The sequence below is a fragment of the Coregonus clupeaformis genome, unplaced genomic scaffold, assembly GCF_020615455.1.
Source record: "Coregonus clupeaformis isolate EN_2021a unplaced genomic scaffold, ASM2061545v1 scaf0236, whole genome shotgun sequence".
In the NCBI taxonomy this organism is placed as follows: Eukaryota; Metazoa; Chordata; class Actinopteri; order Salmoniformes; family Salmonidae; genus Coregonus; species Coregonus clupeaformis.
In genome coordinates this window covers 416292-440098 of record NW_025533691.1, presented here as the reverse complement: position 1 = coordinate 440098, position 23807 = coordinate 416292, and the positions used below count along the sequence as shown (strand labels likewise).

Sequence of the window (23807 nt, the reverse complement as noted above, 5' to 3'; positions counted from 1 at the left end):
TAGCTGGTTGTACAGTTGTTGATGTTGCCAACATGGAAGCTGTACCACTGCATGTTGGTTGAAAAGCTGTTTTACTACTGGTGTTAGACTTAACAAAACGTAAGTAAAAATACTTTTAAGTACTACTTAAGTCGTTTTGGGGGGTATCTGTATTTATCTTTACTATTTATATTTTTGACAACTTTTACTTTTACTCCACTACATTCCTAAAGAAAAAAGAATGTACTTTTTACTACATACATTTTCCTTGACACCCAAAAGTACTCGTTACATTTTGAATGCTTAGCAAGACAAGAAAATGGTCCAATTCACACACTTATCAAGAGAACATCCCTGGTCATCCCTACTGCCTCTGATCTGGTGACTCACTAAACTCAAATGCTTCGTTTGTAAATTGTCTGAGTGTTGGAGTGTGCCCCTGGCTATCCGTAAATTTAATAAACAAGAAAATTGTGCCGTCTGGTTTGCCTAATATAAGGTAATTAATAATATAAAGTATATATTAGCGATTACATTTACATTTTGATACTTTAGTATTTTTAAAAACAAATACTTTTAGACTTTTACTCAATTAGTATTTTACTGGGTGACTTTCACTTTTACTTGATCATTTTCTATTAAGGTATCTTTACTTTTACTCAAGTATGACAATTGGTTACTTTTTCCACCACTGCAGTGGACTATTAAACTATAGTTTTAGGACTGCGAGGTGGACCCAGGAGAGAAGAAGTTTATGTCATCCTACATTAAACTCTTTAACCCCATTATTGAGAACTGAAGTGACGTGTCTTGTAAGCTTAAGAACCTCTTGTAATACAACATAACAGAAAATGTGATGGGAAAATAATTTGTCTCACACTCATCTCTTAGTCCCCCATTCCTCACCCCTCCCTCTCTGTCTTTCTCCCTGTATTTGTATTCCTTCTCGCAACCGTGTTGTAACACTGTCTGACATCCCACTCTGATAGGCTCTTCATCTCAGGGCTCCAAGAGATGAGCCGCAATGTTCTTCATCATTGCAGAGGTTGAAGTAGAGGTAATTTAAAAGAACATGAACCCAGAGCAGCTTGTAATTATAAATGTACGGTGATGGAATGCCAATGCCTTGTAGAGTCTGACCATGCTGAACTTTGAATAATTTAGTTTAATTTGTTTATAGTAGTAGAACCTCAATTATTAATGTGCATCGCAGGATCCACTTTCTAGCCCAAAAATGCTTAATATATTAGTCAATTCCCTTTGGACTAGATCGATACAGCATGCAGGCCAGATAGAGTGAACTGAGCTGGAGGAATCAACTGCATTGTAGCTATTGCTCCATGGTGCGGTGAGCAGAGTCAGAGATGATTGTCTGTGTGTGTGATATGTAAAGATGACTATGGGTCACTCTGAACACAGTGTAACCTGATTTCACACAGGGGCCATAGCCATAGCCAACACACTAATGTAGTTACATAGCTCTAAATGGACCCTACATCACACAGGAGAGTGGAGTGCCCAATGGTTATCTCCAGGCAATAATGTGAACCTGGCCATTCAGGACTGAATCTACAGAAATCTTGGGCCTAAAAGAGGTGTGTAAGAGTTCCTGAAGAGTTCCTGAATACTACACAGTTTAATTACCCCCACAAACACTGTTCTGACTGACTGAGCATATTTTCTGCCGCAGCGTGGGAGCCCATCCTCTTACCCACAGATCCCCAGGGTGGTATGATGGTACTCTACTCTGTTGACTGGGTTTAAACCGTCGTAAGTCACCCTCCCATTCACACGGCGCTCCAAAGACAGATGCTGTTTCATTATGTTTACCTGCTGGAGTATGGCGTTTCATTTGCTGCACCAAGGCCTCATCTTTCTAAATCTTTATCTCCCTCACCACCAACCCTCTCTTTGTCTAATTTGTTCTCTCTTTGTTTCTTTTTCCCTCTCCACTCTTTTTTTCCTCTCTTGAAGTGTTTGTAATGAGCACTTTGTCTTTGCTGCATTGTTTTATTGGGCTTGAAGTTCACCATGAATCCTCTCCAGGCCAATGAGCCGTAGCCCTCTGACATTGATAACCAGAGGTGCAGCGAAGAAAATGGTCCCCCTCCCTCCGGAACTTGGCTCAGCTTTAAAAGTGTCAGCCCTTTTGTGTTTTAGGCAAAGAGCCACCCGCACAGTGTTTTAAATGTACCATTTTTGAGCGAGCGTTCGTGACTCACATGATGCGTCTCCAAAGAGGACTCTACATTGATTACAGCACACTCTGTGCCACAGCACCACACCACTAATTCACTCAGTGAGGGGTGTCACATAAATCAGCCCAGTGGCCCTGTGGTGTGGACTGCGGAGTGGGGCCCGAGCTAATGGCAGCTCAAGGACCCACTGACGGACTCGGGCTCCGTCCCCCAACTCAGCAGGACCTGACCGCATTTCAAGATGGATTGACTTCATGTGTCAAGAAATGCTTACTCCGGCCCCCTCATTGACATACTGTAAAATAGGCAGACATAACAACACTAATGGCAACACAACCATTATCACAACTTATACTGTCACTAGACACAGTGTGAATAAATACCTTCAGACATGGGAGAAACAATGGGCCGAAAACACATTTTGTCTGGTAGTCGGGCCAAAAGTTGCACTCTGATTGTAAGCTGACAGATGATTAGGCTAATTGCACGCTTTGTTAGACAAAGAAGAGTGCATTGTATAGGGTCATTGATCTTGTGTCCACACTAAATCTATTCCTACAAAATTAAAATGTTAAAAAAACATCCACTTTCCCATAATTATTCCTAGGCCTAAATGCTCCCGTACCTTAATTGAAGCCCTTGCAAAGTAGTCTTGGAAATCACAGACCTAGGGCAACATTGGTCGTGTTCCCCTGCTCAGACCAATAGTTGCATGCCACATCATCGACTGGGCCTTCAGGTACCAGATTACTATAACATATGATGTGGTTAGCTGATACTTAAATATCTATCCAGGCGTTGTAAGATCTGGCATGCGTCAGCAAAGTATGAGCAGGGGAACACGACCATTGTTAACATTGTAGGAGGCACCTGCCTAGTGTAGTGAGACTACTAAAGCACTAATTGCTGGATCCATACACTGAGTGTAGAAAACATTAAGAACACCTGCTCTTTCCATGACCAGGTGAAAGCTATGATCCCTTATTGATGTCACTTGTTAAATCTACTTCAATCAGTGTAGATGAAGGGGAGGAGACAGGTTAAATACTGATTTTTAAGCTTTGAGACATGGATTGTGTATGTGTGCCATTCAGAGGGTGAATGGGCAAAACAAATATTTAACTGCCTTTGAACAGGGTATGGTAGTGGGTGCCAGGCGCACCGGTTTGTGTCAAGAACTGCAACGCTGGGTTTTTCACGCTCAACAGTTTCCCGTGTGTCTCAATTGTCCACCACCCAAAGGACATCCAGCCAATTTGACACAACTGTGGGAAAAAGTCAACATGGGCCAGCATCCCTGTGAAATGCTTTCTTTTGACCAATCAGATCTGATTGTCAAAACACCAATTAGTGAGAAAATATCAGAATTGGGCTGCCTGTCTAAACGCAGCCAGAAAAGTGCAAATTTACACAGATAAGCACGTTGCAAAAAGCCTTTCGAAATTGATAGACGCTCCCTAAATTTACCAGGCTGGAGATTGAGGGGAGGAGCCGTCGTTCTTTGCAGCAGTATCAACATGCCTGAACGTAGACAGGGCTAGTTATCCACATTGAAAGAAGCAAATGGGAAAACTCCTAAATGAAATCATAACTAGCTACCTGAAGACATGAGCACATTTCTGGAAACGGTGGACTAGGATGCCTTTCTGTCACCGATTTACTCAAAGGCATTATTGAGGTGCAGCAGCGAAACATAATCGGAACGGACCGCCTCGGATAGCTAACTAGCTAGCCAGCTTGCTAACAGTACAGTAGCCAGCTAGCTAGATGCCTTTACAGAAAAAGGCACAGTCTTTAGGCCAAGTCGTTTTACAAACCTCAACATATCCGAAAAAATTAGCTAATATTACAATACAATATTGCGGGTGCATATGTGTTTAATCAGCTAATGGTAGCTAGTCCGTTTCTCCTTTAGCTTTCTGGCTGTGCAAGCCAAACCTGTCAATTCAGCGCAAGCCAAACCTGTCAATTCAGCGGATGAACTTGGTATTCTGTGGAGACGCCGCGCGACATTAGGCGCAGGGCCGGGTGAGGAAGCTGAGTAAATATATTGGGAGTATTCAATTAGACGGGATTGATTTTAACCACACAATTTAACAGCAACATTACATTTTACCAGCGCATTTGCTTATGAAATGGTCACGGGGGAATTTCTCGGTAACTTAGGTATTAAGGCTACATCCTTTTCGATGATGCGACAATCGCTCGGATTTTCATTTTTCACTGTTTGAAAGCCTAGCTACGTATCCTGCTCAATTAGTTTAACATTTAGTTAGTTAGGTATTAACAAACAATTGCTTAACTGTATTACTAGTTGTGTCGTTAGGTTTGATTCGGTCGTTTTTTTCCCAGTTCATAACGTTAGTTTTCGGATCACAACCGAAGAACATGGATCAGAATGACAAAAGGATTTGCACGGTAAAATTGGTTTCTCCACGATTATGCTGATTAACTATATATTCTAAAGTGACTGTTTACAATTGAATATTACTGTATTAGTTAGTTACTGTAATATAATTGAAAATGTGTCGTCTCGCACTACATTTCAGGTATATCATAACGGACTAAACTCCACGGTGAAGAAGTGGAGTTTAGTCCACTAGGTATAGCACTGAAGGGTGGTGATGTGCTTTGTTGGCGTAGTGTGATGGTATCACGCGCTCACGCAGGTGTTTTTGTATCGACGTAGCGCTATCTGCTAGCCTGCATACCTTAAGTATCTTTCCCTTTTCAAACCGATTTGACATAAATGTCTTTACTTGGAAAGAGTTTCCTTATGTTTCATAATTGCTTTCAATGCACTGTGCATTCTGTATGGCTTCTCCTTATGGACGAACTAAGATTGTGTGCTTCATAAATATAGGACCTTTCACCTCAGTCAGAAGCATGTGCTTATGTTTTCGTAAGTTTAATGGCTTGGTAGTAATGACTTTTTTTAAAAGCCTCAACAGTTTATTTTGTGTGTGACCTTTTATGCTATTTGTCTGACTGTAAGACTGGCAGTTTTCAGGCTAATCAACCATACGATAATATCGGAGTAATGTAGCTACCTGCTATTTCCTCATTACTCTCTCCTTCAATTTCAGAATAAAAACCATACATTTACTGGTGACCAGTCACTTCACTGAGGGACCTCAACACTTGATTTCTGGACACGTACTTGCCGCCAGAATGAGATAATACAGCCGTGACATTTGTCCACCCTGCCTTAATTTACACAGTACAACATGACCACACCGGCTCTACTGCCGCTGTCGGGCCGCAGGATACCTACCCTGTCACCCAGCGCTGCCTCTTTCTCACACCACAGGGCCACCCTGAGGCTCTCAGAGAAGTTTATCCTGCTCCTCATCCTCAGTGCCTTCATCACTTTATGCTTTGGAGCTTTCTTCTTCCTCCCGGACAACTCAAAACACAAGCGCTTCGACCTGGGCTTGGAAGATGTGCTGATTCCGCACATCGAGGCGCCAAAGGGGGCTAAGCATCCTGGTGGACAGGTGGTCATTCATGGACAGGGGGGCCACGATGAACACAGACACAGGTAAGAGATGCTGAGGACTGCGCACCTATATAGTGTTGCTCCCTAAACTTCACATGTCAGTGTGAATTGAAATGCACTACAAAAGCGCAATCTCTAAAGCAACTCAAACTAGGCTACATTTATTAGACACACTGCTTTGAAGAAATTGATGATTTCTCTGCTCTATGTAGAACTCAACAGCTTATTGGGCCATCAGTAGGATTTACATCAAATAACTGTCAGTCTGGTCCGTATCTCCAGCAAATTGTCCACAGGTCTTATTCAAGAGCTAATGGAGTACAGCCACATGACTCTAAAAAGCCAGATGGGAAAGGAAATTGGATATCTAGTCAGTTGTACAACTGAATGCAGTCAACTGAAATGTGTCTTCTGCATTTAACACCTAGGGGTGAGGGATGGTCACTGAAACCAACACAATAAGAACTCCTGAACTCCTTTTTGCGTGTTCAAATCTGTTATTTTTCATGCAGTGTGAACAGTCAAAAATAACATGGAATCTGATATTTCAAGGCACATTTCAAAACACCTTCATAGGTGGTTTGAAATCGGATACTAATCTGATTCCTGGCCATGCGACTGAACGGTGAAATCTGATTTATTTGCCCTCAAGTGGTTTTCGACTATTTGGCATATCTTGTTGCTTGCTAGCTTCTGAGTTTGACAAGAACATGTGGTAGCTAATGAGCTCGTTGATTGTTTCCAAACAAGTTAGTTAATGTGCTAGAAAATTAAACAGCTACCTAGCGAGCTACTTGACTGCTGTGGCTAACCAAAAAGGACTCTTTGAGAGTTGGATCATCTTATCCTTTGAGGCTTTAAGCGTTTTGTGCTATGATTTTGAACATTCAAAGTAACTGGGAAATGTCCATGTCATGCATCGTCACTTTAGTTTGCTACATAACTTCTGAGTGCACCACCAATCAGCCTACGCTGCGCACACATCCGTCTTTACTATGACAACTAGCATAGCCATGTCAGCAAATGACTGCTGTCTGAAAACAACACTTTTGATTTGGTAACTTGCAGTTTGGACAGACAGTATTCCAAAATGCTGATTTGAGCATTAAGGCCTGCAAGGCTTTAGATTCTCACACCTAGCCTTTGGTTAATTGCTTTGTGTGCAGGTTGTGTAAGACTGAAATTGTAGTGCTGCTGATGTGTTCCTGATTGGGAGACTAGCGTGGCAAACTGGAGCACATTGCAAAAAGAGGTTGCAATCACCATTGACTGACATTGGTCTCTGACTGTTCAACTCATTGAACTGGTGAATGAACACACACATTCTGCGGGGAATCTGCTGGAGTTGACAAGTGCTTCACACAGAATGAAAGTAGGGCACTACTAGCACTATAGTATTTTAGTAACTAGCTTGCCCCTTATGATGTTTCTAAATTTTAACCTGTAATGTTTAGATCTACCTGTAAATTATTTATCACAAAAAGCAGGGCCCCTGTTTACTGTAGGTTGCTGGTTTGGCTGCCTGTGAGAGGTGGGTAAGGTGGAGTTGTCCCTACAGGTGTACTGTGGGCATTTGTGAAAAAGTTGTTAGTTGTAGAGTGCAGTAAGTGTTCAAAGCTTTTTCACTGCCTCTCACTCTGCAGGGACCTCTGTTACCACCTCCCCTGATTCCTGTTTTCATTTTTCTGTTTGTCAGAGAACTTGCCATAGCTTACGTTGACGTGGCCTGCCCAAAATAAAATATTTATTGCAGTTTGATGCCCGGGAAGAGATGAGGCCGAGATCAGAAATAAGTGGTAGGCTACATGTCAATGTGAACAACACTTCAGTAGTCACTATTTTGTATTTCTGAAGTAAAAAGTGGGTTTTGGAGATGTTTATTAGCCCACCCAACTACCTCATCCCCATATTGTTATTTATTTTGCTAATTTGCACCCCAGTATCTCTATTTGCACATCATCTCTTGCACATCTATCATTCCAGTGTTAATATGAAATTGTAACTATTTTGCACTATGGCCTATTTATTGCCTTACCTCCATAACTTACTACATTCGCACACACTGTATATATATTTTCTGTTGTATTTTTGACTTATGTTTACCCCATATGTAACTCTGTAGTTTTTATCGCACTGCTTTACTTTATCTTGGCCAGGTCGCAGTTGTAAATGAGAACTTGTTCTCAACTGGCTCACCTGGTTAAATATAGGTGAAATAAAAAAATGTTTCAGTTGCTGACTGTAGATGGGTTTAGTTTTCGTTGAAAGATGGTGTCGGTGGCAGCCTCAGACAATGGCATCACTGCCAACTGAAATGGGCCTAGCAGGTGGGGTTTGAGGGGGTGGGATAGGGTTCGGGTTTAGTTCTACATTAAGGATTTTGAAGGAGCACTCTGCGTTTAACCTCCCAGAACCATTCATTAGTTTGTTTAGAGTTTTTTTTCTTCCTTGGCTGTGTTTGTCGCTCACAGCTTATGGAAATATATTCGGCTTTGCATTTTTTAACAGCTGACTCAGCCATTGGCAAAACATCGTCATCATCGTGTGTTAGTGAGGACAGGGTTCAAACGGGCCCTGAAAATGAGGACAAGGAGGATTTTAAAAAATCCCCTCAGGAAATATGCTTTAGGAGAATAACTAGAGACCAGCTGATTGTTATATTACATTGTTCCATGGGGTTTTCTTATTTTGTTCCTGTATATGTTTCAGATATGGAAGTTGGTTTTAAGTGCCTGGTTAGAAAGTGGGCATATTTAGCGGTTTAGCTCCACGTCTGGTTTGGCACTCTCCCTGTACTGTCCTCTGTTGGATCGGCCCATTGTTGCCAAAGGCGGTGTGTTTTCTTGGCAGCGACATTAAATTGTAAAGGAGTGAATCTTTGCCTCAGTTACATGCTTTTAACTCCCAGCTTGAACTGAGTTCAGGATACTCTCGTAAACATGACTAGAAATCGATTTCTTTTTTACAGTGTGCTGTGTTCATGATTTATTTATGCCCATGGTTGAGTTGAACCTTATCAACTTGAGGATGTGTTGAGAAATCCAATAGGCATTACTGACAGATCTCAAGTTGTTTAGATGTTATTTGCTTGGTACCAACTGTTTTCCTCAGTTTGTTTTGAATCCTATCTACACATCTAGTTATCTGGCGTTCACCAAACAGATTTTGGGAAAGGACACTCATATATATTTGTAGGTATCAATGTTATTGTCCATAAAAGAGCACAATGAATTGTTCTATTTTTCACAAAAAAAATTAACAAGGAACATCTGTCAAGTCGGTAAGAGATTGACCTGGTCCCTTGAAGCAACATTTTGCCCAACCAGTGTCATTATGCCAGAGCAAGCCTTAGCAGGGTTAGGATCAATTCATGAGAAATAGCCTACTCCCAGAGTCCGTGTGCTCCTCTTCCGTAGTTGGTGCAGCAGCATCAGTCTCTGCCAGAGGAAAGCCAATGCCAGAGCTGTGGTTGCACTGAGCCACAGGTAAATGTAATTACATAAACCCCACAATGCATCTCCAGTAATCAGGTTTATTGCCATGGCTGTAGCTAGGTAACCCCTTCACCTCTTATTGGCTTGTCATTTACTATTAGTGTGTTGGCATGTATACAGCAGCTGTGGCCTTGCTCTCCCATTCGTCTAAATTTAGCATTGCAGGCTAGCACCGCTGGGTCATAGTTAGGGTTGACACCCCCAGCTTGCTGATTTATCATAATTAGTGTGATCTCAGGAATCATACGTCTGTTCTACGCTTCATTCTCCATGTCAGACACACAGCATGACTAGATTAATCTGCAGCTGTGTGTGAGAGAGCATTGCACTGAACCATGACTAATAATACATACACACACTAATACACATATGTGCGCACACACCTCTCCCATCTCTGTGCGGAGGTGCTCATGAAGCAAAACGTATTGGATTGCAGATCTGGTGAAACCAGTGACAGGCAGCCCTTCACACTGAGTAGGAAGGAGGCAAATGTGTGACTGAACTTCTAAAATGGGTTCCTAATCCACTGGTTCTCAGAATGTAGCTAAACACTGAGGTCACCATGGGTACTGCCATCTCATCATACATGATTAGGAATATCCTCAGAATATTCCAAATTAATCAAAGATAAATCACAATCTGTAATTTTGATGTTTTTGCTGAGGTCTTGGTCGTGCAATTTTACATCTAACTAATCACCAAAGAAGTGGCGTAGAAATTGTCTACTGAACTTCGACCAAAACGAACAAAGTCACAATGTTGTCATACACTAACTGTTTCAACTGAGAAGCATGCGACAGGCTTTAGACTATTGGAAAGCTGGCAGCGCTGCGTGTTGCACTAGGGGAACTCTCATTCACTGGCTCGAATCCATGGTGAAAGACTGTCGCGTCGCAGGGATTTCTCTTTGTGAATACACTGTACCACGGTCAGCGTTACTGGCTGCCATGAATAATGTATTATGTGTGGGAACAGCTGGGCGTCTGCTTTCACTTATGACCCATAGAGGCTCTCCCCTCAGGGCTCTGGAGCCAAACATGAGCTCTGGTCTCCTCTCTCACTCTCTCTCACCCCCCCACCTACCTACCAGTTTCTGCCATCCATGAAATAAATGGCTCTAGATCTGGGATTCTCATGAATGGGTTTTATGTGTGGCTTTCTGGCCATCCCAGATTGTACTCGAGCTGTAAACAGTGTGTGTGAGAGAAGGAAGATGGGTAGAGACGGCCAGACTGGGCTGACAAGGTGCAACACAAACAAAACCCCAGAGACACAAGACTAAGACTAACGTCACTGGGAGATGTAGGCTACATGGCTTTTGAAAGGCAACCATGGAGAAATGTGGTTGAAATACACTGTGTACAAAACATTAGGAACACCTTCCTAATATTGTGTTACACTCCTTTTTGTCCTCAGAACAGCCTCGATTCGTTGGCATGGACTCTACAAGATGTCAAGTGTTCCACAGGGAAGCTGGCCCATGTTGACTCCAATGCTTCCCACAGTGGTGTCAAGTTGGCTGGTTCTTTGGGTGGTGAAGCATTCTTGATAACTGTTGGAAACTGTTGAGTGTGGAAAAACCCAGCAGCTGTGCAGTTCTTGACACACAAACCGGTGTGCCTGGCACATACTACCATACCCTGTTCAAAGGCAATTACATATTTTGTCTTGCCCATTCACCCGCTGAGTGGCACACATACACAATCCATGTCTCAATTGTCTCAAGGCTTCAAAATCCTTCTTTAACCTGTCTCCTCCCCTTCATCTACTCTGATTTGAAGTGAATTTAGCAGGTGACATGAAGGGATCATAGCTTTGGTATTTGGTATTCACCTGGTCGGTTGGTCACGGAAAGAGCAGGTGTTCCTAAGGTTGTGTACACTCAGTGTATGACTAGACTATAATAAAGGCAATCAAGATAAACATGTTTGAAAGATGTTGATGGCTATACACATTTCTAGAGAAAGACGCGTCTGAAACCCAAGAAGCCATGAATACAGAGCACATGACTGAAAAGCCGATCAATTTAGTACCCCATACACACAGTTTCCGTGCTGCAGCAGTCAGACCGTGAGTGAACCGAAGGGCCCATGGCTGAAACAGTCGATGAAGCTGGGTTCATCATGGATGATCAGCCCAGACCCCCTCAGAGAGTGGAGAGACCAATGGAGAAGGCTCTACCAGGATCCTGCGCATTACTTAGGGGACGACAGTGTCAGCCAGCCACGGTGCCAGCCCCTGCCAGAACAGTGTGTGTGTGACTCGTCAGCGCCTGTTGGAGTGTCTCACTTTGTCTCTGTTTGTCAGCTCCGAGCTGCTCCTGCTCGCTAATGGTGACGACGAGCTTCCTTGAGAGACTTGTTTGTGTGTCTGACTGTAACACAATGCTCTCACAAACACAATGGCTGGCAGGGCAGCACTTAAGCCGAGTGGCATCACTGACAGCCAACCGTCCGGAGCTGCAGTATACACTCCATTATGACTCCTGTCAATTCAGGAAATGAGTTCAAACTGAGAGAGGCCCAGTGAATTAGAAACCGTATCCAATCTCCATGGCCTTGAATCTGTAAGGTCCTGAATTGAGGTGGTATTGACCCCAGCGGTTGTTGCCAACTGGTGTGATAATTACTACATGCTGATGAGGAAATGAAATTGGGGTTCCAGCAGAGGTTTGTGATTCAGCACCTAATCTGAAACCCACAATTTCCCATTTTGTTTTTCAGTTGGCTGGTCTTGCTGTGTAAAGCACAATTTTGTAGTAGCCCACACCAGATTAATCTAGCCTCGAGCTTGATAATTGAATCATGAGTATTACTACTTCTGGGCGAGAGTAATTGTACAGCCCTGTGGGTTTTCAGGATTGGAGCGCTAAGAAACTCTGTTCTTTAGAGGCATTAGTCACACAGGGATATAGGTCAGAATACTGTATGTGATGTGAGGCCATACAGCCAGGGGCTCAGGTGACCAGCTGGAACAATGGCTGAGCAGCCAGGGAAAGTATGTAATTACACACCCCCTGAATGCCGAGCTCTGAGTGCTGTCGCCCGTTACACCACAGCTCGCTTTCAGGCATGCCAAGTGGGTCATGGGAAAACTGGGACGGGAAGTCAACTGCCGGCAGCGGCTTCTATGAACACAAGACGAAGGAGGAGAAAAAGGTGGAGGAGGAAGACTGAACAATAGTACTCTGCAGCTATATTGTTCACTATCTATGTCGGATTTCTACACTTAAAGGCGAAGAAAAGCTAGACTTGTTGTGTGCATCAGTCGATCGATACCATGAGGCTATTGTTCCCAGGAGAGCCCTTCTCTCTGAGAGCAGTTTGACACAGAGCAAACAAATGCACTGACTTGCCTCTTAGGCCTTGGTCAATGGGTTTCACCAGAGAGCGACTGCTTTCACTGACTACAGAGATAGGACATTTGATCTGTCGAGTTCAGTTGAAAGTTTTTGTTCAATTCTGTTCTCCTGATTTATAAACCCATTATGTTCTCTTCACCTTGTTTGAGACACTGAAGTGGACTTGATAACCTTGAACAGTGGACATTATCCATTCTGCAGTGCGCCTCTTGGTACTTAGAACACCTCTTCCACCTGCTTGGCATTCATTTATTCCTCCTTTTAAAGAGGGGAAACAATTCCAAATGAGCAGAGCACAGGCGTGATTTCCCAAGCAAATGACTGATTCTCAAAGTAAACACGATCAGTAACCAGCGAAGATGGCTGCACTGTGAAGACCCTGGCGTAATGAGAGGAGAGCGAGAGATTTGAGAGACGCTGTGAATCAGCCATCAAACCCTCCAAGCCACCAGACATAATTAATTCGGTGGAGCGGGAGGTTTTAAGCGGCGCAGGAGATCAATGGATGAAGTCATTTCCGTGGGTGAGACACCTGTGTGCAGGGGAAGCGTTTCATGGCATTTACATTATTCATGTCAACTCCCAAAACAGCGTCTCTGCGTTTTTAAAATCCTCTGCTGTCTTTCACTCTCTTTACTTCCCGCTCTTCCTCTGTTGCTGGCTGGTGTCAGTGCTAGGTAGCTAATCCAGCGTGCTGCTCTTCCTTAAATCCCTGGTGTTAATTCTCTTTCCGCTACCTTGTAAATAATCAGGAGGAAAATGGAGGTAAAAAAGCAACGGCTTACCCATTCCTCCCTAATCCTGGTTTTAAAGAGCATATGCCTGGGCCAGGACTGGAGATGAGTCTCTCTAAACCCACCGTCCATCCGGACTGATGTCATCAGGGCCCACACAGATGAAAGGATGGAACACGACCAAACCGAGAGCTGTGGGAGGATGGCAGAAAGCAGTAGAGGGACAGTTATATGAAGGGTTTATTGTTTCATTTGTTCATTTAATCTTGTAGGCTACACATTCATAGCTGAATTGCAGTATAGGCCTACTGATACAGAGAAAAAAATAAAGGTAGACATGACAATTCGGTAGCTTAACAAAACAAATAAATTGATGGTGATGAAGCCACCTTCGGACAGTTTCTTCTTGCCATCAGTTTTTTAACTATGGATAAATACAACCAAATATATCGAAACCAACACTTCATTACTTATTAAAAACAAAAAAGCTAATTTTAAAATAATAAAACACCTTAATCATCTAAAATATGTACAAAATGTACAGAGCTCTTTTGTTTAGACTGACTTACTGCGCCATGGCAGTTATTATGGATGCTGCGGTTTGTGTGTATGTGCCAGGTTTCAGGAGATGGGGATTGGGGACAAACCACTTGCCACAAAGTCGGGCACATTGTTATATTGGATACTGTTTTCTTTGTCTAGTAACGCAATGTTTTCACATCATTGTTAAATTGCTTTTTGGGACACAGCATCACATACAATGGCAGGGAATGGCAGCTAGAGAATGCTAGACTTCCATCATCTTTAGTACCTTTTCAATATTTTTCATTGTGCTCCTACATTTCTTTGTGCCTACATGTTTCAACTTAAGCGCACACATGCTCCTTGTGTAATATAAATAAAAAAGTCAGCATAGTGCCCTGCTCATGTTTTCTCATCTCCAGTTCCTCTGCTAAATGTGAAACCTCAGCCTCCGTGATAAAACCCCTCTTCCCCTGGCTGGCTGTCTTCTCCCAGAGAAGGAGCTCTGCTCTAAGCCTCACAAGGCCATGCTGAATGGTGCTGTTCTGGAAGCTGTCTCTGTGGGTAAGCTAAGGCAGTCTGCTGCTCTCCACGGTGAGTAATTCTGCCCGGAGTGCCTGGACCAAAAGCCTCTGGAGAGGCGGAGAGAGTGCCAGGCAGCACCGGGGAATAAAGGCTCCCTCCGTCTGAAAAAGGGTTTGATCCCTGTACCTCCGACGCAGCCACCGCGACTGCTCCTACATTTTAGATGAGATTGTGTGTGTGTGTGTGTGTGTGTGTGTGTGTCAGGGTTTCCATTTGGCAACATCTTTATTTACCGGGCATTTGAGAAATTTACCAGACCCATATGCATTGAGTGCGAAACTTGATTAGTGCGTCCACTCACAGTGCTCAAAATGACAGATCACATTTAGAATATGGTAGTTAATGTTAACAAAACATGCAAGTTGAGGATGCAACGATGTGTGGTCCTTCTTACCGAATTCAGATGTGCACTTTGAACATGTTAAAATAACTGTCTACTTACTTTTCATCAGCCAACAAGATGAGTAACGAACATATAAATCACTAGCCTATGTCAATCTACTACGGTAGAAAAGTTTACCTATTCTATTGGTCTTCTGGTCGAGAAAGAAATTGCCTATTTCAAACTGACTCTGGGACAGTTGTGGGACGATAGATCCCAAATTCATATAACCAGTAGGCCTAGGCTACATGAAAACAATTAAGCAATGAGTCTGACTCAACAGATCAGAACGTTTAGCTTAAAATGTTGATAAACTATATTATTTCTTCACATTATTAGCGCAGCAATGTGTGTACAAGACAGTAGGCTAAGTGCGAATGTTCGTTCCATAATGCAATTAGCAGGAAAACACCATTGTCAAAAGTTCACTGCACATGTGAGTGGTTCCATGTGATAGAGTTGAAATATCTGTTAGAAATATCTAACAGGCTACTTTGAAGCAAGGTAAGACATGCCTTTATGCATTAAAATGTTCAGGTTTCAAACAATTAAGTATGTTTTCAAAATGCATACTGCCTCCAGCGCATTGCAAAGTGGTGTGTGACATGCTAATGAAGCCTGCCTTACGTTGCCGTTTGATAACGCGTTCAAGACCACTGGGGGAAAAAAATTAGCTCTGACTGAGAGAAATCGTGTTGAACGGTCATCCAACTCGGGAACTCAGGCCTCTTTCTAGAGCTCCGACCTGAAATGTCACTGACGTCATGATTTGACCTCGTATTTTTCAGAGTTCCAAGTTGTCTTAAAAGCACCACAAGATGCTGCAGCAGCTCTTGTGCGGTCTGACAGATTTTCCACTCAAAGGCTCTATCTGTACGCGTGTGGTAAATAAGATGCGTAACGAATATACTGTACACGTGCCAATTACATTATCATAAAAAAAGAAGCGTCCTCACTGTCAACTGCGTTTATTTTACGCAAATTTAACGTGCAAATATTTGTATGAACATAGGATTCAACAACTGAGACGTAAACTTAACAAGTTCCACAGACATGTGACTAACAGAAATTGAATGTGTCCCTGAACAATGGGTGGGTCAAAATCAAAAGTAACAGTCAGTATCTGGTGTGGCCACCAGCTGCGTTAAGTCCTCCTCATGGACTGCACCAGATTTGCCAGTTCTTGCTGTGAGATGTTACCCCACTCTTCCACCAAGGCACCTGCAAGTTCCCAGACATTTCTGGGGGGAATGGCCCTAGCCCTCACCCTCTGATCCCACAGGTCCCAGACTTGCTCAATGGGATTGAGATCGGGGCTCTTCGCTGGCCATGGCAGAACACTGACATTCCTGTCTTGCAGGAAATCATGCACAGAACGAGCAGTATGGCTGGTGGCATTGTCATGCTGGAGGGTCATGTCAGGATGAGCCTGCAGGAAGGGTACCACATGAGGGAGGAGGATGTCTTCCCTGTAACGCACAGCGTTGAGATTGCCTGCAATGACAACAAGCTCAGTCCAATGATGCTGTGACACACCGCCCCAAACCATGACGGACCCTGCACCTACAAATCGATGCCGCTCCAGAGTACAGGCCTCGGTGTAACGCTCATTCCTTCGACGATAAACGCGAATCCGACCATCACCCCTGGTGAGACAAAACCGTGACTCGTCAGGGAAGAGCACTTTTTTTGCCAGTCCTGTCTGGTCCAGCGACGGTGGGTTTGTGCCCATAGGTGACGTTGTTGCCGGTGATGTCTGGTGAGGACCTGCCTTACAACAGGCCTACAAGTCCTCAGTCCAGCCTCTCTCAGCCTATTGCGGACAGTCTGAGCACTGATGGAGGGATTGTGCGTTCCTGGTGTAACTTGGGCAGTTGTTGTTGCCATCCTGTACCTGTCCCGCAGGTGTGATGTTCAGATGTACCGATCCTGTGCAGGTGTTGTTACACGTGGTCTGCCACTGCGAGGACGATCAGCTGTCCGTCCTGTCTCCCTGTAGCGCTGTCTTAGGCGTCTCACAGTACGGACATTGGAATTTATTGCCCTGGCCACATCTACAGTCCTCATGCCTCCTTGCAGCATGCCTAAGGCACGTTCACGCAGATGAGCAGGGACCCGGGGCGTCTTTCTTTTGGTGTTTTTCAGTCAGTAGAAAGGCCTCTTTAGTGTCCTATGTTTTCATAACTGTGACCTTAATTGCCTACCGTCTGTAAGCTGTTAGTGTCTTAACGACCGTTCCACAGGTGCATGTTCATTAATTGTTTATGGTTCATTGAACAAGTATGGGAAACAGTGTTTAAACCCTTTACAATGAAGATCTGTGAAGTTATTTGGATTTTTACGAATTATCTTTGAAAGAAGGTGGATGCGATTTGCGATTGGTCTGATGAAGGGAACAGGAACGTTAGCTGAGGCGGGCTTGATTGCGGGGGCCTGGGCTCATGTCTTTGTAATGATAATTTAGTCAGACAGATGTTGACATGCTCTTGAGAGACAGATTATTTTTTTTTGTGCACCAATTAGGCCCGGTGCTGTATAGTAATGCCGTATTATTGGTGTTTCATGTCATCATCCTGGCCTTTACCTCTCACTGGGAGCCATTATAGCACGGTGTGGGCTGAAAACCCCCGCTCTCATTTCCCGCTGCCGTGCCACACACGTAAACACTCATGACTGCTAAGCGCTTTAGTCAGTGAACATTTATAACCCACTAAATATCATATTTGAATGCATGTTTGTGAGGGCATACTTATAGATGCATATGACTCCAGGCCTCCGGTGGGTTAGAAGTACAGTGTGTGTTTGGAACTGACTCAGTCCGGATACACACACACACAAACCTCATCACTGTGTAAACACATTTCCTATCAATTAAAGTCTGCAGACAGACACGCACATCGACATAAATGTTTTGAGGCCAACATTAATGTAAGTTGTGTGGAGCTGTTATTTTGGTCCTGGGGAGTGGATAGGCTCACACCAGGGAACCGTATGGTTATGAAATACAACAGACGATCACTGTGTCTATGCTGGGAGCCAGTCGACTGAATGAATGAAGGGTAATTCATCTAAAATGCCTGTCTGTCTTGGTGAGTTAAAGGCGCTGCAAGGTCAATCCGGCATCTGCATTGGCCATGCAGCATTTCCAGTGATACGGCCTCTGCAGAAGTCAGGGCATTCATACTTCTTGCACTTCGGAGAGCAGCGCAGAGCTGTTGTGAAGGAAGTTGTCAAGGAAGTGAGTTTGTGTTTATACAGGACCTCCCGCCCCCACCTACCGTCAACCAATCATGTCAATGCGGAGCTATACGGAGCCCTCCGCATTGTTACAACATTTGGGAGGCGCATGGTGATGCGATAAGGAGCTCAATTTGACTTCTGCATGCCTCTGGAGGCTCCTCAATTGATTCACACCCACCATACGGAGCCTTCGACCACATTTGTGGATCAAGCATAAATTGGCTTTTAGTGGCTGCGGTGAAATGCCTCCTGTCTGTGCTACAGGAAGTGACCTGATCGCTGACCTCTCCATCCCCCCATGGGCTCTTCCATTTCCCTCTCTAGTCCTATCCTCTCTCTATCCCTCCCATCTCTCCATCCTTCCCTCTCCATTCCTCTGTTGTGCAGCTGTCTATTCTCTGCCGGCCTGTGGGCTCATCGTGGGTGAAGTGAGCCGTGATGGCGGATGTCGTCAAAGCACGTCTCCGTTCCCACAGTATCTGCCTGACCCCTTTAGCTGTATTTCATCTCACTCACCTCCATTTGATGCTTTTCCTTTATCACTGTACTGCTAGAGATGTTAGCACTCTCTCTCCCTCTGCCTGCCTGCGCTATGGGTTCAGGCTGTGCTGTGTGTTGTTTGTCTGTGTGGCAGTTGCTCTAATGCACTTTGACTCACAGCTGGCTTCTATCTGTCCTTTTCTCTCTTACACACGCACGTCCCCTGCTCTGTCAGGGTTTAGCCCTCCAGTTCACAGCTCACATCTCCAGGGCCCTTACAGCTGAGAACTGGAGTACCAGTAGAGGGGTTTTATCATATCTAACATATCTAGTATATTATAGAACCGCAAGAGAACATGGATTGAAAAGGGGACCGTTTATTGTCAAGGCTTTCGATTCCTTTGTATTTATTTTTCCACAGTAGGCTATATTTGGCCCTAGGGAATAAGCCTTGACCATGTGGCCCAGATCTTTACTTCACTTTGTTATACAATGTTAGGCCTATATGTAATATTTCAATCTGTTTGGTCATTTACTTCCTGGTTGTGTAACCTGTGAGCTGACTTCCTGTGTCTCTTTAGGGAGGAGGAGGAGAGCCTGCGGGATAAGATCCGAGCGGACCACGAGCGGGCGCTGCAGGAGGCCAAGGAGAAGCTGAGGAAGTCCCGGGATGAGCTGCGGGCTGAGATCCAGACGGAGAAGAGCAAGGTGGTGGAGGACCTGAAGAAGAAGAAGGAGGGGCCCAAGCCGTTACCACCGGTCCCCATGCCCAAGGTGGTGGGGGTCAACGATGGAGACCCCGGCGAGCCTGACGTCAAGGAGAAACGAGACAAAATCAGAGAGGTGAGAGGGAGAAGGGTCTTGGGGTGGTAACTAGGAGTGAGTTTGGGTGTGTCTGCGATGTCTTTGTGTGTCGTGTGTTTCCTGTGTGTGTCTTATGCCTGGCCCTATGTCACGGTCTTTCAGCAAAGTCCTGTGTCTCATTCTGATCGTGCAGATGCTATTTCTGAGGTGCTAAGTGGAGACGGACAGAGCCAACCTGAGACCGCTTTCCTTTCCCCTATCCATCCATTCTCCTAAATAATTACCTTGTATAATCCCTTTCTGAACGCCACTTGGAGTCCGAACACTTACTGCAGCCCATTCACTCTAAACCTGCCTTTGTCTTCCAACCTGCCTTTTGTTCCCACATAATTATCATTCAAAGTGTGCTGCTATAAACTCCCAAATGAGGAGCGCTAATAGCTATATGGTGGCCACCTGATTGCTTTGTGATTGCGAGCACAAGTCATATCTCTATAGAACACGGGCCGACTGTCATCAACGACAATGTTTTAATCACGAGGATGGCTATTTGTGTCGCGCTGTTGCAAAATGTTGTACTTTTATTTATTAATGTGTTTTGTAGTCACGACTTGTTTAACTTGATTAATAGAATGAAAATGAGGCACACCATCTGTCCAACCAATATCAGTGTACTGTACATCCCTGCTCTGTGTCTACTTGGAGTTGTAGTGCAGCGAGCCACTAGTCAGGTCAGAGCCCTATGATCTGTGGAGACACAGGGATCACTTATGGGTTCATGTAGCTACTCCTCAAAGTAGGGCGGCGATCATGCTAATGTCATGTCACTGGGTCTTGAAAAAGGTCTCTGACCGAAACATCAACACAATAAACTAGGTGCAGAGGTACTGTACTGCAAAATTCTGGTAACGTTCCCAAAATTCCCTGGTTTTCCAGAAAATCTGTTTGAAGGATTCTTGGATTTCCTGCTTATTCCAGGAATCTTCCAAACATGATTTCTGGAAAACCAGGGACTTTTCCAAAAGTTAACAGAATTTTTAAACCCTATGCTGAGGGGATATTGTGTGTAATTTTCATGTCACTCAGCCTTTGTCCCTAGAAATAGAACCCTCTTCAAAGTTCAGGTTCGGGGGGGTGACTTCTCCTGTCACATATAATATGCCATTTAGCAGACGCTTTTTTCCAAAGTGACTTAGTCATGTGGTCCTCTGTGGTCCTCTGTAGCTCAGCTGGTAGAGCACGGCGCTTGTAACGCCAAGGTAGTGGGTTCGATCCCCGGGACCACCCATACACAAAAATGTATGCACGCATGACTGTAAGTCGCTTTGGATAAAAGCGTCTGCTAAATGGCATATTATTATTATATTATTATGTGTGCATACATTTTTACATATGGGTGGTCCCGGGGATCGAACCCACTACCCTGGCGTTACAAGCGCCATGCTCTACCAATTGAGCTACAGAGGACGACATGCACTTTCCCAGAACTTTTGCAATGGTCGAGATGCAGTTATTTGATACATACTATCAACAACTATCTGTTGATAAGCAATTGCGTGTTAGGTTTAGAATAATGGATAGAGCTAGGGTTAGTAGATAGTATAGACTATCAGTAACATTTCAACTATCTAAATAAAGTGTTACGCAACGTTCTAATAGATTGTTCTACAACCATTATTTTGTCAATGCTAATACATTGATTGTAGAAGGGTGCAGGCCGCTAGTTGCCCATCCCCCGTCTACATCAAGTAGCCTAGTCCTAGCGCTGTAATGTTTTTGTAGGACATTAGCCATGAAGGCTAATTGATTATTTAGCAACAATATCATATTTAGAGTTAAATCAAATGTTATTTGTCACAAGCCCTTAACCAACAATGCAGTTCACGAAATAGAGTTAAGAAAATATTGACTAAAGTAAATTATAAAATAACAGAATAAAATAATAATGAGGCTACATACAGGGAGTACCGGTAGCGAGTCAATGTGTGGGGGTACAGGTTAGTCGAGGTAATTGAGGTAATATGTACATGTAGGTAGGGGTAAAGTGACTATGCATAGATAATAAACAGCGAGGAGCAGCAGTGTAAAAACAAAAGGGGCAGGGTCAAAGTAAATTGTCCGGGTGGCCATTTGATTAATTGTTCAGCAGTCTTATGGCTTGGGCGTAGAAGCTGTTAAGGAGCCTTTTGGACCTAGTGTTGGTGCTGCGGTACCGCTTGCCGTGCGGTAGCAGAGAGGACAGTCTATGACTAGGCTTCCTGTGACATCCGCCTAGTATATAGGTCCTGGATGTCAGGAAGCTTGGCCCCAGTACATACCCTCTGTAGCGCCTTACGGTCGGATACCGAGCAGTTGCCATACCAGGCGGTGATGCAACCGGTCAGGATGCTCTCGATGGTGCAGCTGTATAACTTTTTGTGGATCTGGGGACCCATGCCAAATCTTTTCAGTCTCCTGAGGGGGAAAAGGTGTTGTCGTGCCCTCTTCACGACTGTCTTGGTGTGTTTGGACCATGATAGTTTGTTGGTGACGTCGACACCAAGGAACTTGAAACTCTCGACCCGCTCCACTACAGCCCCGTCGATGTTAATGGGGGCCTGTTCGGCCCTCCTTTCCTGTAGTCCACGATCAGCTCCTTTGTCTTGCTCACGTTGAGGGAGAGGTTGCTGTCCTGGCACCACACTGCCAGGTCTCTGACCTCCTCCCTATAGGCTGTCTCATCGTTGTTGGTGATCAGGCATACCACTGTTGTGTCATCAGCAAACTTATTGATGGTGTTTGGAGTCTTGCTTGGCCACGCAGTCGTGGGTGAACAGGGAGTACAGGAGTGGACTAAGCACACACTCCTGAGGGGCCCCCGTGTTGAGGATCAGTGTGGCAGATGTTAATTCTGGATCCTATTTTGACAGGTTGCACATCCAAATATCTATTATGCTTTTCCTGGAAATGTTAATTTAATAAAAAATGTTTGTCGTTGTATTTATCTAGCAAAATAGTTGCTTTTATTGCATTATTACTTTTTGCATGGATTTGATGAATTTGCATACAGATATATTTTAGGGAACTAGTGAGTGAAGGAGTTGGTTATTCCCCCAAAAATAGTTTATCGCTGATTTATCGTTATCGCAAAGAATGGGTCAATTTATCATGATATGGATATTTTTTTAAATTATATCCCCCTGCTCTAGTGTGTGTGTGTGTGTGTGTGTGTGTGTGTGTGTGTGTGTGTGTGTGTGTGTGTGTTGGAATATCACATGTCTCTTCTAGGGCAGGGTAAAGCTCTCTCACTCTCTGTGAAGCCTGCTCCCAGCATGGCCATCTGCCATACACCCAACACTCACTCTAACACGGTGTAATGACACTTATTTATCATAGGGTTCACATCCGAAGCTATAGTCTAGTTCAATTGATATGCATCTGTTTTTAAGGATGAACATTCCTCATCACCATTTGGTACTATTTGTGAAACAGAAAAATAAGCATCACCATGCATCTAGAGAATAAATAAATACATGAGAAAATAAGATCCATTCCCCACAGCACTATGCTATAGGCTCATTTCCACATCTAACCCGACTCTCCACTGTGCAACAGATTAATCTCAGAGAGACAATCTAGGTTTCTGCTCTGTGTGATACACGCTTTAGTAAGCTATGCCCATCCGATACAGCCCTATATCCCCAGAAGAGAGAAACTACCTGGTGACCAAAATCCATGATTCATGAGAATTTAGACCTCTATACATTATGTATGGTATGGATGTCATGGAACGGTTATTCCAGTGGTCGCGGTAAGTGTGGGCTTGTGTTTGGCAACACAATTGGTGAAAATACATATCTGTATTCCAGGCAAACCACAGCAGCTAAATGCTAAGTATAGGCCTAACAAGCAGCATGGTGCTAGGTTTGATTAGCGCTGCGCTGACGGGAGTGTGACTGAGAAACTAGAAGAGGACAAGACAGACCTACAATGCCGCTCACCTCAGGACTGTTGACACAGTAGCTCACCTCAGTGTTGTATCTGGTGTTTGAACAGATTAAATGGAAGCAGGGAAAACAATTCATCCTTCCTGGATTAGCGTGAGAGCAAGGAGAGAGGTAGAAACGGAGAGAGGGTTTGTTACATATCGTCATCCTTCTGCCCGCATGTTTCGAGGGGTTTGACTGCTTCACAATTTTATTTATAATTCTAACTGCGTGACACTGAGCAGTGTGTGTTTGAGAAGAGGCAGGAGGCTGCACGCAAGAGAGCACCTTGGTTTCACATATGTTTACTGGTTCATTTCTGCTGCCCTATAAAACATAATGTTCTCCCCATTGTATAGTATTTCTACTTCCCTGACCCGGGCGATCTCGTCATTACCATGTAATAATCCATTGACTATCCTTTCAACAAACAATAAGCAGTACTGGGAAATTGAAACGGATTGTGATGTCCATGCCCTCTCTGTGTATGCATGCCTTTGAAACTCTCAATGACAGGAGAACTCTCCAGTTCTGTGATATGAACTATAATCTGTCAGGGATCGT

At 44.1% G+C, this 23807-nt stretch overlaps 1 protein-coding gene across 1 annotated transcript in view; it reads left to right on the top strand.

Moving 5' to 3' along the window:
- The first annotated feature begins 3676 nt into the window (after positions 1-3676).
- Positions 3677-23807, top strand: part of LOC121536877 (mannosyl-oligosaccharide 1,2-alpha-mannosidase IB-like) — a 103477-nt gene continuing 83346 nt past the window's right edge. Inside the window, exons 1-3 of the mRNA XM_045214334.1 lie at positions 3677-4595; positions 5264-5718; positions 19056-19317. Of these exons, the coding sequence (XP_045070269.1) occupies positions 5405-5718; positions 19056-19317 (576 nt within the window). The 5' untranslated portion in view covers positions 3677-4595; positions 5264-5404. The remainder of the gene's footprint in view (positions 4596-5263; positions 5719-19055; positions 19318-23807) is intronic.